Source organism: Dermochelys coriacea, chromosome 3, assembly GCF_009764565.3.
Source record: "Dermochelys coriacea isolate rDerCor1 chromosome 3, rDerCor1.pri.v4, whole genome shotgun sequence".
NCBI classification, from domain to species: Eukaryota; Metazoa; Chordata; order Testudines; family Dermochelyidae; genus Dermochelys; species Dermochelys coriacea.
Genome location: NC_050070.1, coordinates 196581808 through 196596122, shown reverse-complemented (window position 1 = coordinate 196596122; position 14315 = coordinate 196581808). Strand labels below are relative to the sequence as shown.

The window sequence follows — 14315 nt, the reverse complement described above, 5'->3', positions numbered from 1 at the left end:
GTTTTTCTCTTTTCTTTTTTTCCAGCCAAGCCCAGTACCAAGTCCTGTTTTGGGGAGAAAGCCAAATGCTAGTCAGTCACTGCTTGTATGGTGCAAAGAAGTTACAAAAAACTATAGGGGAGTGAAAATCACCAATTTTACTACATCATGGAGAAATGGCTTATCTTTCTGTGCAATATTACACAACTTTAGGCCAGATTTAATGTAAGTCATAACATTTATACCATCACACTTAAATTTTATATATGTGCTGCAATTAAATGTACAGAAGAGTAAAACCACTGTTCACTATTAGGTCTTGAAATGTTTGTCTATTTCATAATTTTCTTCTACAGGGCACCATTCTTTGTTGGAAAAGTAATTTACAAATGGCCAAACTTATTACCTCCCTTGTTCTCCCCTCCAAAAACAATCATTTCTGTCCTTCATATGATACGTTTTTCTTCTTAATCTTATATAAAAAAAACTGACTTCAGGATGATTATGAAAATTGTGTTAGTGTTGAAATGAGATGAGACAAATAAGCCTGTAGCTCTTTGTACATTGACGACAATGGATTACCTCATGGTAAATTTGGTTGTCAAGGACGGCCTCTAGTCCCTGCCTTAACTTCTCTTTTAGATGGAAGGCTTCAGGCAATGAAACATGAAATCGCTGGGGTTTATTTATTTATTTAATTTTCCACGCTATGCGTTTTGTTGATTGAATTGCTGTGAAATTGCTAGTTACTGTAGGATATTGTTGTATGACAAATTTTTAGATTCAGTTTGTTTTAAAACTGCTGCTTTTATCAAATACTGTACATACCCACTGTGACATTTTCCCCCTCAGTGACTACAAGTCCCTGAATCCTCAAGATATTAAAGAGAACAACAAAAAGGTAAGAACTGCCAGGAAAAAAACCCCACATAGCTTCAATTTTGCCTTCACTGCAGGTTTTTATTAATTTTGGGAAAGAGAGGTTGTTTTGTAAGGTCATAACTGCAGCTCACAGAAGGTTTTCAGCCTCCTGTGGTTCAAATCGGATGCATTATTGACTCTAGTTTGTCATAGTCTTTAACATTCACAACAAGTGCCAGGCTGGCATTAGAGTTTAATATTTGTATGGCCTACATTAATATAAACAGAGAGAGAGTTTTTGTGATCATTTCTATTTTTCTAATCAGCTGTTTAATTAAAAAAGAAATAAAAAATATTATTGTTCTATAATTATCTTGCTTCCAGACTTGTCCTTTACCTTAAAAGAGATCGTTGAGTTCGTCATAGTCAATGTTGTTTTACTAGTTTTTGTATTTTAAAAAAATAAAAGTTCCCACACACTTTTATCCAGCATTGTCAATAAAACTAGGCGGTACCGTGTGCCGTATTTTCTATATTACACATCATATTTAGGAAAAAAATATTCTCAAACATGACTTTTTTAAAAAAAGACTAAAATATTAATGAAATATTATGTGGTAGTATACTGGGACAAGGATTTTAATCCACTTTTACATTAGGTAATCTAATGCCCTTTTGATATAAAGGTTATAAAGGGATGTTCTGAAAAAAGTTCAGTGACCTGAGTTCTAAGCATCGGGGGTAGCCATGTTAGTCTGTATCCACAAAAACAACAAGGAGTCTGGTGGCACCTTAAAGACTAACCTGTAGTCTTTAAGGTGCCACCAGACTCCTTGTTGTTTCAGAGTTCTAAGCATAACTCAGTTTAGGAGTTACAAGAAAACATTCTATTGCTGCTTGCTGCTAGTGTCTTAGACTGTAGTTACAAACTTTAATTTTCATAAGATGCATGGGGTTGGCCCAAGAGGGACACATTTTAAAACGTTCATTTTCCACTTGATTCACTTATAATAAAATTATAACTGAAAATCAGTTCAAATTGCTTTATTCGTAGCTTGTCTTCTGGATACTATGATTTTATATTTTTAAACTCTTTTTTAAAAAATATTCACTTTTAAGACATTTGAAAAAATCAAATGTATAGCAAAATAAAATATATTTTTACTAAACTATAGTGTACGACTTTTTTGCACTGGAAATATCTCTGAAAAATGTTAGACTTCATATACATGTGAATTCTGAAGAAGTGCTTGGTTAAAATTGCAAATGGCAGTAGTATTTTTATGCATTCTGAACACTAATGCATTGCCCAAAAAGCAGGTAATCATTATAATAATGCTACAGGGTAATAAATTGTGAGGAATTTCTGATCTGTTGCTATCTACCCTTGTGATTTTGGACAGGGACAATGCATGCTTTGACATCTTTTTCATAATAATATGTGGGGTCTTGTGATGACCTAAGAGGATTATCTGTGACATCACAGAGCTTTCTATGACCATGTGATTTTAAACTTCAAGATCCCATGATTGTAAGAGCTAATCAAGTAATATTATAAAACAAAGATTGAATAGATGTTCTATTTTAAAAATGCTCTGTTAATGTGAAATCAATTATATCATCATATACATTTTATTTATACAACTATGATGGCAAATGATCAGCTATAATGAAAACCTTTTAGCCAATTTCCCTAATAGTATATAATTCCCATTGCTAAAGAAATAATTGTTGTTGTTTTGCAGTTTTTTCTTTCATCACTTTGCAAACCTTTGCCTGACAGCTACATTGAGTATCTCAGTTGCTTCCTGCAGATTTATTTCCTGGGCTCACACAGTTCTGCCTGATAACCCTGTGTGCCCTTCATTGGAATGAATGCAGCTCTAGGAACAATGGCTGTGTATAAATTCCATGCAGATATGTAACGCATTTGACAATGACTCCTCCTAACCAATTAAAATAACATCTATGAATTAATAAGACAATATTCTTGTCTGAAGCATCTGTTTTTTCCCTCTCCCATCCTGTAAATTGGCAGGGAAAGAGGTAAAAGGTTACTGACCACAGATGTAAAGGTTAACCTATAGGAATATTCCTTTTAGAAGTGTTTGACCTTGTTTATCAGGTTTTTTTTTCCTGAAGAGGTAACTATTTCAGTGTAATTGCAGTGTATAATTATGTATTGAAATGTAGTGTTACAAAAAGCACATTAGAGTTTCTATATAAACCAAGCTAATTATTTTCCTAATCAGTAAGCAGCACTGAGTAAAAAAAGGTATTTACCTGTGACATCTGATCTTGACCAATATGTCAATGTGTTACATAATTGGGAAATGTTTAGAATACTGCCTGTGGTGCTTGTGTTGAGGGATTGCAATTGATGTCCATCAATCAACTTGTCAGGATATATCAATAAATAAAAAAATTAATTAAGAAATAGTTAAGGTTGCAAGTGTATCAAATGTTGCCTAATGTGCAGAACAAAGAAAAATTATTCTACAGAAATTAAAATATATCTCCAAAAAATAAATTATTTAGTTCAGGGTGCATTAATATATTTCAGAGCACTATGAGATTTCTGTTAATGCACTGTGTTGACTGAGTATTAAGATGATTTTTATTACCAAAAGAGAAAATGTGATTATCTTTGGGATTATGAAATATGTAAACTACATAAGAATAGTTTGTCAGCTAGCATAAAAAGGTATAGTTCCATCTAGCCCATGGTGTTTTACATTAAGCTTAGTACTTGTAGACCTTTACCTATAATGTTGATCAGCTAATATGTGTGTACTATCTTGTTTTGTTTTTTAATAAGTAAACACAAACTATATGTTAAAGTTACACTGTATTGGAAATATAGCCTTTTATAAGGAAATGGCATTTTACAAGTGCCTAGTAACATATTCTTCACTTCACAAATGATAAGGGAACTAAACTAGGCTTGGATGCAACTTCCATGGGGTTGAGTTTATGTGAAGCAAGAATGTATGGCCTGAGTGAAGTGGTTGCAACCTTAACTGTTAGTTTCCAGATTTTTATATTTTTGAGAGGGTTTTGTTAGATTGAAGAATTTATGTTGTGAAAATTGTAATGTATTGTTTCGTGTTAGATTGAGACACACTTTTAACTTTATTTACTAAAAAAGATTTTTGTGTACTAATTTCCAATTTTTTGGAGCATTCATGTATCTCTTACTTTAAGTATAATTAATGTGAAAAGGTTATACGATAAAGAGAAATAATTATTAGTGAAAGTAATAAACATTTATAATTGACAGTTATTCATAAAGAAATGCAATGTAAAGATACATAAACACTATATTTTGATTGAAAATAGTAAACCAATATTTATTACATTATATTGATTAAGTAATATTAAATTTCTCAAGTTAATTTGTACTCAAATTATTACTGCCTTATCAAAATAAGTGACCTCTGAAGAAAGGCAACAGTTTAAAATATCAAAGAAAATCCCCCAAACTTAAAAAACTTTAAAAAATGGATAATTCCTTCCTGCCTTCATGGTAACAGCCACATTTTTATACCAGGAATCCAAATTCATATGTTTGCACAAGATCCTATAAACATTTACATATATGCTCTAATTGTAAACAGATGAGATGTCCGATTGACTTCAATGGGACTACTTGCACGTGTGAAGTAAAGCACATAGATAAGTGTTCGCAGGATTCAGGCCTAGTTATGTGTATATTTAATAAAATGTATGTATGTCTACTTGCTTAAACAGAAGAATAACATTATAGAATTTGAATAGCATGTAATAGATTACAGACAAAAATTATAGTGTATCTGCTTGAAAATCAAGACTTTACTGAATTTTCTAAAAAAGAAGAAAAACCATTTGTTTAATACACTGGTATGTGAATATATCCACAACATGCAATTGTTATTTATAGAACTATCAGCAATCGAAAGTCTACATGCCATCCTACATATTTATATTCAACTGGTTTTTCTCTCTGTTTTTTCCCCTCTGATCTCTGATTTTTCCCCTCTAATGTTTTTCCATTTTTAAAAGGCAACATTATGTTTACTTGTAGTAACTACACTCCACTGGGCATCAGGTCTCTTAGAAATCTAACTTTTCTAGTATAAATTGTAGCATTATATTATATAATCCATTCATTGTTTTCAACATTATGCAACATACTGTCTTGTAGCTGCATTTTGGCCTTTACAGAATAGAATTCTTTGTTGTGAATGTGTTTGCTTGTGGAAATTGTGTGATTTGAAATTAGTTATTGAGACATGACTCCATTGTCAATAATTATGGAAAAACAAATGAGCAAAAGTACACATTTTGTCCAGAATGAGAAAGAAAGGGAGTCTGAAGCACGGGCAAACAGTAATCAGAGACATCACTAAAAACAGCAAAACTTAACAGACATTGAATAATAATCCTAGATACGTCAAGAATATGTTTTTTTAAAAAGCCACCATTCAAAGTTAAATTTTTCTGCTTTAGTATTATTAAGTGTGAATCTTTCCCAACCTGCTCTAAAACACAGTCCACAAATACATTTTGTAGAGTCAAAACTCACCCACTTCCTGAGGTTTAGTTTTGTGAACTTTGAAATTAACACTAGAACATAAACAGTTCAGTTCAGGCCTACTCCTTGAGCTTGGCTGCAAATTGGGTTCCCACCTCAGGACTTCTCAGCCCACCTTCTGTCAGTCCACCCCTTAGGTCCTCTTACTCTCTAGAGAGCTATTCCCACTTTCTACAATGGTGGGGTAATAGGTCACCTACCCAGTGCGTCAGCATGACTCACTTAACATCTGTCAAAGGAGCAGCAACCCTTGCTAATAGGGTTGGTTCACAGGAGCACACAGCCAGCTTGTTTCACTACAGTAGCCAGCTAGCCGCCCAATGCCATAAAACTCTTCATTTTCTGGAACCCTACTCAACTTAAACCATCCACCCAAATTCCTATGCCATGTTCCCTCTGTATTCCTGCTTCTCTGTACTCCTGAGGTCTTCTTCATTTCCTTCCTCCCTGTCCCTACCAGTGTCCTGCCCCCTTCCATGTTCTCTCTCCTCCTTCTCTTCAGAGCTGCATTCCAAGACCAGGTACTATGGCTCTATGCCAACCCTCCATGTGCTCTCCTATCCCCTACACCCAATCCATGTTCCTTCCCAGCCGCCCTCTTCTCTTTCCATCCCCCCGCCAATATCTCCCTCCAGTCCCTACCAAACCTTTTCCTGGGTTCTTGGATCAACCTGGAGTCAGAAGGCATGTTTTCTATTTCATTTATATTTTTAAACATTGCTCTTTCTGCATCTAAACACAGCTCTCTTTTTATAATCACCAATAACCTCCACCCCACAGCTAATATTCTTAAAAGGCACTTCTCCTCAGCAAGAACAACAAAATCAAATTTAGAACTTCTAGGACCTAGCTCAAACTGTCCAGGATACAATAAGCTAAAAAGCATTAGGAACTGCAGATTAATTTTCAACATATCATCATGTTAAAAAGCTGTTGTTGTTTTTTAAATCAGTTTTTAACATGTTCCTTTTATTCAGAATATTTTAGTTATGATTTTTAGAACTTTAGAACCCACTGGAAAAATTATCCTTTTTTATTTAAATGGGGAGGGGAATAAAGGCAAAACTAGTGGGAATTTTTAATGCTTTAACCCAAGTGAATCTAAAATAACCAACAGGATGCCTTTTTAAAGGCTTTCTGGAAACACAATATTGTCTTCCAGGGTTAGTCCAGGAGAGTAATAATTAATTGTAAATTGAGAAACAGCTTTAATTCTTCAAAACTAGAAAAACCTGATGCACCAACCATAGTCATTTAAAGGGCTAGCGGAAATAATACAGTGTGGTTTCACATACGTTGACGTATCCAAGCTCTGTAGTGCTTTCAAACAGAAATGAAGTGAGAAATGAATTCACTACTCTCTTTATATAAGTTTAGTGTCAAGCAGATGTTTTAGAAATACATTTCTGTGCTTAAACAATATGACTTGTACCTTGTATCAGGTAATCTAGGGTGTAGTTCTTTTTGGTTATCTGGCTGTACTTTTTCATCAACACAAATCACTGCAATTACATGGCCAGTAGAAGGGAGAAGATTGATCACCAATGATAAAGCCCAAGATGGATTAGTGTAGTGTTTCTTTATATCTTTGTTCCTTATCTTAAAAACCCATCCTTAGCTTTTTTGTTCCAACTCTTACACTTTTTTTTAATTTGCTTGTTTCCTGCTTCTTGAGTGAGAACCATTTAAGATGCCAATAGATTTTGTTAATGAAAACTGAAGAGGTTTTTTTAGGTTCCACTTTCACACACATCCATTTGTTCATGAATGTGTCTATTATATTCTGAGTAATGTCAGTTGTTTTTACTATCGCATGACAATATATTAAAAAGCAATGCCATGTTTTTATTGTCTTGATTTAGGTTCCTGTGGAGATTCTGCTGTGTAGAATCTGTCAAGAAAATTGACAGGTTGTGCAATAATGGACTTATGGACAATATATTAAAACTTGGCTTATACAGTGGCAAATACAAAAAGGCTAATTCACAACTATATTACTCCATGGAAGCCCATAGAGTAAAACAACAGTATCACAATGGTGAATCAGGCCCATGGACTTTCTTGCAGTATCTGATATTTTTAACTGTTTTGTTTTTTTCAAATGGAACTTTCAATTGCTGTTTTTGAGTTGTTACGCTATGTGATGAAATTACTGCATTGTAATCCTTGCTTTGTTTATTTTTAAGGCATATGATGGGTTTGCCAGTATAGGAATATCCCGATTGCTGGAACCTTCTGACATGGTTTTGTTAGCAATTCCTGACAAACTGACCGTTATGACTTATCTCTATCAAATAAGGGCACATTTCAGTGGCCTAGAACTAAATGTGGTTCAGATAGAGGAGAACAGTAGTAAAAGCACGTATAAAGTAGGTAACTATGAAACGGACACAAACAGTTCTGTTGATCAGGAAAAGTTCTATGCAGAGCTTAATGATCTGAACCGCGAACCTGAACTGCACCAGCCTGAAAGTGGTTTGGCAGACTTTGTTTCGCAGGATGACTCTGTATTTGTAAATGACAGTGGTGTTGGAGAATCAGAAAGTGAGCATCAGACACCTGATGACCATTTAAGCCCAAGCACAGCTTCCCCTTCTTCTCGCAGGACTAGAAGTGACACTGATCCACAAAAATCCCAGCAGAGCTCTGGAGGGACTTATGGATCTGAAGAGGCCAGGAAATGTGGCAGTGCAGATACAGCACCGACACAGCCTTTGCTGGGAAGGAAGAAACTGCTGAAAGTCGACACTTTGGACTTGAGTGACTTGCCACGTGTCAGTGAGCAAAAAAAGGATGAATCTCCCGCCGTTGTGTGTGAAGACACTGACAAGAAAAGACACCAGAGTTCAGACAGTACCATTAGTTTCTCAGAGCAAGAAAAGCTGCGACATACAGGATCCACAGAGAGCAGGAGATCAGATACTGGCTCACCTGTCAAAAAAACAAGTTTATCTCCAACTTCTAAAGTTGGATACTCTTATAACAAGGATGCAGATCTTACAAAGAAAAAACATGCTTCTCTGAAGCAAATAGAGACCGATTCTGACACTGATACCAGAACGATTATAAATCACGCAGATCAAACTGCAAAAACTGCACAGGTAAGAAATTTGAATTTATGTATACATAAACAAACAATGTATAGTTGAAACAAAATGGGGTTACTGTTCAAGTTAATTTCTATGCATCACCTTTATAATTCATTGTATCTTTGACAGGCTAGGTTGAGTTTTGTTTTGTTTTTATTGTCTGACAAACCAGATATTCTTCACTAGCTGAATACTTGGAAAGAGCCTATGATGTTGAAAAGAGCTATTGCATGAAAAAAATCCATAACAACTCTTTTTATAGGAATTATCTTACTGTTAATCTTTTCTCCCTTTCCAATTAAAGTAAATAAAATTGTATTCTCAGCCAGCTGAAGGAGTCTAGCTTCAATAGGGTTTTGCTATTCATTGTGGAACCCCCAAGTTTTTTTGTGAATATTTCATGCTGAAGCATTACATGAAAAAAGTTATTTATTCATTGATTCATATACAGCATGTACAGTTTCAAAACTTTTGAATACTTCAAAATATACCAGGAATATTTCAAATCTTATCTGAGAAGTAGCATGGCCTAGTGAACTGAACGCACAACTGTTAGCAAGGAACTTGTGAGTTCTAACTCTGGTTCTGCTGATAATGTGCTGAGCAGCCTTGAGCAAGTCATTTAATCACTGTCTGCTTTCACATCTGTAATATGGGGATAATACATACATACCTCCCTGGGATATTGTGAGGATTAATTGGCTGATATTTGTACATTATTTTGAAGACAGAAAGCATTACATGAATGCTAACATTATTTTTATGTCTCTCCCTATATCCTACTAAATCAAATCAGTCACACAAATATTTCTAAAATGTTCTCAACCTCATGTTCAAGAAAGCCAAATCAGGCCCATAATTTTTTTCCTGGGGACAACTTCCTTTGTTTTTAGGTTTCTTTCAATGAGTTTCCATTAGCTGCGAAAAGAGATGTGTGTGGCCAGTCTGCAGTATTGTGCATTGGTTCAGATGGAGCAGTGTTTTACATTTTCAGGACCCCTTTTCCCTTTAACAAGCAAGTGCGACCTGAATACGTTTTCTTTTAAGAAATTTAGTACTTATATTGAACACTACTACAGTGATGTGGACATAAAAGAGCTGGGTAGATTGACAGATAGGCATGTTTCTTATGTTTACACAGAATATTGCGTTGTGGGTTTTTTACATGCTCACTCTCTTTTAGAAGTTAGGTGAATAGCTCTACTTTAAAGGAGATGATTTAGACTAGGATCATCTTCTGAGACCCAGGTGCAGCTCTCTTCCTGCTTGTGCAGAAGGGAGAAGTGGCACAGCTGCAATTCTACTGTAAACTCTGCAGGAGCCCCAAACACCTCCCCAAAAGCAGTGGAACCTCATGAGGTTTTCTGGCAACTCTTCCCCTGTGAATTGGTTTCCTAATGGGAGGGAGTGATCTGGCCCACAGAAAATAGCATGACAGGTAGAGCCTGTGTGTCTTCTGTACTGACATTTTCAGTGCAAGGGGAAAATAGGCTAAGAAGGATGAAGGATGGCTTTAGGGGGCCTTCTAGGGTAGTTAATCCTTTTGAGTATTTGTACTAGTTAATTAAACTTAAAATCTCAGCTGTACCAGCCACAGCCTTTGCCAGAAAAACAGCACATAAACCTGGCTGTTGCAGGAACACATCCTCCAGAGCATGATGGCCCCAGCTCTAGCTCATATATAGGCCTTCTTCCAGGGCCTAAAAACACATGAAGGGCCATGTCCCCAGGGTCTTCATTTCAGGAGTCACATAACTGGACAGAGTCAAAGAGTCAGGGTTATGCACAAATGCACTTGTAACTGTTCCAGTCAATCCATTGTGCCTACACAGAGCTTCTCTTACTGTTATTTTTACTCTGAGAGGTAATCAGTTGTGCGAATGGAAATAAGAAACTTTCTTCTGACTGCATCTGATGAAGTGAGCTGTAGCTTACGAAAGCTTATGCTCAAATAAATTTGTTAGTCTCTAAGGAGCCACAAGTACTCTTTTTCTTTTTGCGGATACAGACTAACATGGCTGCTATTCTGAAATCTTTCTTCTGACTGTAGCTAAAATACAGGTACATGTTTATGCTGGTTTTGCAATTTGCGTATGGGTCCCTTTATAGGACGGAAGTGGAATTATACCAGCTGTCAGTAGCCAAGGAAGAATTACATTTACGTACATATTTTAAATAGTTAAATACATAGTAGATGTAAAATAGTTTCCATCTAGCCGGTTCATTTTTTTTCCCGACAGCTCTAGTTTTAAGGTATTAAACGTTAACGGAAAATCAGTGAAACTCTGTTTATATCATAAAGGCCTGTGAGGTTATTTTTTAATTTTACATTTTTATGATCTTTATTTTCCATTGCTGTAGAATTTTATGTCACCTCATGAAGCTGTAATCCTCTGAATCCTAACGTTTACTATTTAGGCAGGCTCCTGACTACTAACTACTCTGTCACTGTTGAATATGGTGGGGTTTCTTTACTCTTAATTCTACTTCTTTATTTTTAAGCAACGAATTTTGTCAAGACAAGAAGAACTTAAAGAACGAGCAAGAGTTCTTCTTGAGCAAGCAAGAAGAGATGCAGCTTTAAAAGCAGGGAATAAACAGATAACCAGTACGATCACCCCAACCCATGCTAAGCAGCTGAGCGATGTAAGCAGTGTTGGCTGTCATGGCAGTTAACATAAGAAAATATTTTAATTCATCTTACACGTTTATATGTTAATTGGTTTAGTAAGCTAATTAATTTTTGTTTGGTCAAAATGTAACTTCTGTGGGGGCGGGGGGGCAAGTGCCCACAGAGAATACTTTTTCCACAGTGAATGTCCCAATCCTTCAAGGTGCTTGTACCATCAGCTCTTACTAGCACCTGACTCTCTCTCTACTGAAGTCAATGGAAAAGGCCCATAGACTTCATTGGAAGTGCTCTGAGCATCTTATAGAATGGCACCATTGTTTTTAAATATTAAGTCACTAGTGGGATGAAAAGCAAAACTACTGTTAAATTATAGCATAGCGTGTTATGCTGTTTTTACTGTGTCCTTTTATCATAAGAAGGAATTAGGTTGGTGACATTAGAAAGTGTAGCTAGGCAAACTAGGTTCAGTGTGGAGGCAGCTGCAGCGATTCGTTGCCCCACCAGTAACCTCAGTGGTGACCTGGAGGGCACCATTCTCTCTGAAGATTAAAGCTAACTTAATTTTTATGCAAATCTTTTCAAAGCAGAGATTGCCTGTTGTGTCAGATTATGTGCAGTAATTTTGTGATTCTAGCCATTGTGTATTAGAGACTGAACTGATATCACAGCACTTGTTTTACTAAGAACTTCACTCTGACTAAATTCTGATGACTATGATAAAGATTTTGAATCATTCACTGATTCACATCATTAATAGTCTGGTCCTCTAGGGTCAAATTTTGCCTTTTGATTTGAGTAAGATTTCACAGACATAAGTGAATTTAGAATTTGGCAAATTTTATTCTTTTATCCTGATTCTGCAGTTATAAGTATTTTTTTCTTAGAAAATGTTTATTTCTTCTCAAAAAAACTAGACTTTTTTTTTTTTTTACTAATTTTTCCTTGAAGGGAAAAAAAAAGCTTGAGCCCCATTTACACAGTGAGAAGATGTGTGAATTTTGTGTCTGATTTTTTTGCAAATGAGTTTAAAGTATTGAATGTTACTAGAAATTTCACCTTTGTTTAAAAAAATAGGTTTTCTCAATAGATCAGACTGCATTATAGAAAAGGCAGCTCAGGTAGTGATGTCTAGTTAAGGTTGCTTGATGCTTTTTATTGTAAGACCATGTTTTCAGTTCCATATAAAGTTTCCAAACTTTAATCATTTGAGCTGAAATTTTCCATGACAGGTGCCTATTTTTTTTTTTGTTAAATTTTGGGGGGGAAACAGTTTAGCTGTTTCTCAGAACAAGGCTAAGGGAAAATATGCTGTTTTGTCCATGTTAAAAAATTCTCCCAACCATTTCATTGAGAAGCTCTAGCCCTGGACCAGGAATTTGAAATTTGATAGGAAGGTCACACTGGTATCAGGGGTGCTTTTGGCCATCCCCATAAAAATCTGCCCAAATATGGACAAGTTATGAAACTCTGAGAATATCAGTTCACACATGTTCAGGAGAGACTTTGTTAGAATTCGGCAGCTAAATTCTGTGAAGATTCCATCTGTACAGAGTATGCTTAAGCCTGGGACTGCAGGGGCTTAGAAGGACTTTCTGGGAACGTCTACACTGGAATAAAAGACCTGCAGCATGTCCACGGCTGGCTCAGGTCAGCTGACTCAGGTTTCACGGGGCTCAAGCTGTGGGGCTAAAAATTGTGTAAATGTTGAGGTTCAGGCTGGAGCCCAGGCTCAGGGACTCTGCCCCACTCACAGGGTTGCAGAGCCCAGGTTCCAGCCTGAGCCCCAACATCTATACCACAATTAAGCAGCCCCATAGCCTGAGCCCCGCAAGACCAAGTCAGCTGACAGGGGACAGCTGCAGGTGTTTACTTGCAGTATAGACATACCCTTTGTGCAGTTGCACCTCCTGCTAATCAGGGGCACTGTGCACATGTCACAGGAACTGAAAGCTGGAGTATTGACTCACCTGTGCTCTCAGTGCTCCTTCTAGTAGGTAGCAAGGAGGAGGAAAAGGAGGAAGCCACCCCACTTGATTTCAGAGAGGAGAGGAGTCAGGGCTGGGTGAGTGACGAGCGGCAAGACTGGGATATGGAGCAAGGGAGAAGTGGGGAACTCTGCCTGGAGGCATAAAGCAAAGAGGGATTGGAAACAGGACCCATAGCCAAAGAACCACCCCTCTGTTGAGCTTCCTCTTCATCATCTGGTGGATGGCCTTCTTGGTCCGTGCCAGGAGGAGATTGATGAGGTGGTCTTGTGATGGAGCTACAGATGGGGTATGCGAAAACAAGCAGGGGTAGGAAAAAGTACAGCCAGAACCTCAGCAGGAGGAGTCAGAAGACAGGCTGCAGCCTGACACACACTATGCAGATGTGCGGCAAGTTTCCCTCTGACTGCAAAAGAAGCAAGTGTTAGGAGAGTCCATGAACCACGTCCACCACGCTCCCATGCTCACAGCTCTGAGGAGGAACTGACAACTGATATCCCTGGCAGGCTATGGTACTATGATGGAAAATAGGCTGTCCCACAAAGGTGAGGAAGTGGGTGGTATGGAGCACAAGCATGTAGAGATGTTCACAGTGTGCGATTTGGAGATGGACTGGCTAGATGGCATTCATCCCACTCAGATGATGCATATCGGGCAGCTGGGGAGGCTCATGGGGCAGAGGCCCGATGATCCAGAGGGCCAGGGGTGGGACAAGCTCAATAAAAGTGAGAGAAGCAGGGGGCAAGGCTGCTCTCACTTCCTAGAGCATATGATGGGGGATGTAAAGGGTGAGCAATACTTGATCTGGCCAGTTACCACCCAGGGTCCACCCAGTCCTTCTGACCATAGTTCCAGGAGGTCTCAGACTCTGGTGACACCATGCTTGAGCATACAAAGGGGAACTTCATCGCATGCAGATGAAGGTGTGGGTTGTGTAGCAGGGCTACAGTGAGAAAATATTTCCCCTTAGTGGCTGCTATGGACCTGGTCACTGAAACTAGCTTCCAGTTCCTAAGGAGGTCCTGGTAAAAGACTGGCAGCTCGGGATACTCTCGGGGAAGACTTCTTGGATGGAGATAAAAGCTATCTTCTGTTCATAACGGAATCCTGGGCAGCTCTGGAAGGTGTGTACTTGTGATTACTGGGGGATGGTGCTAAAGGCCACCCCCTTTAGGGAGGGGAGGGAGGGAGGAGCC

At 37.5% G+C, this 14315-nt stretch overlaps 1 protein-coding gene across 18 annotated transcripts in view; it reads left to right on the top strand.

The window, feature by feature from the left end:
* EHBP1 (EH domain binding protein 1) overlaps positions 1–14315 on the top strand; it is a 320670-nt gene that overhangs the window by 221062 nt on the left and 85293 nt on the right. For 16 of the 18 annotated variants that reach the window (XM_038394218.2, XM_038394219.2, XM_043512052.1 and 13 more), the window contains 4 exons: positions 26–204; positions 832–880; positions 7600–8514; positions 11005–11148. In XM_038394218.2, the coding sequence (XP_038250146.1) occupies positions 26–204; positions 832–880; positions 7600–8514; positions 11005–11148 (1287 nt within the window). The remainder of the gene's footprint in view (positions 1–25; positions 205–831; positions 881–7599; positions 8515–11004; positions 11149–14315) is intronic. The other 2 variants (XM_038394223.2, XM_043512054.1) reach the window with 1 other exon arrangement.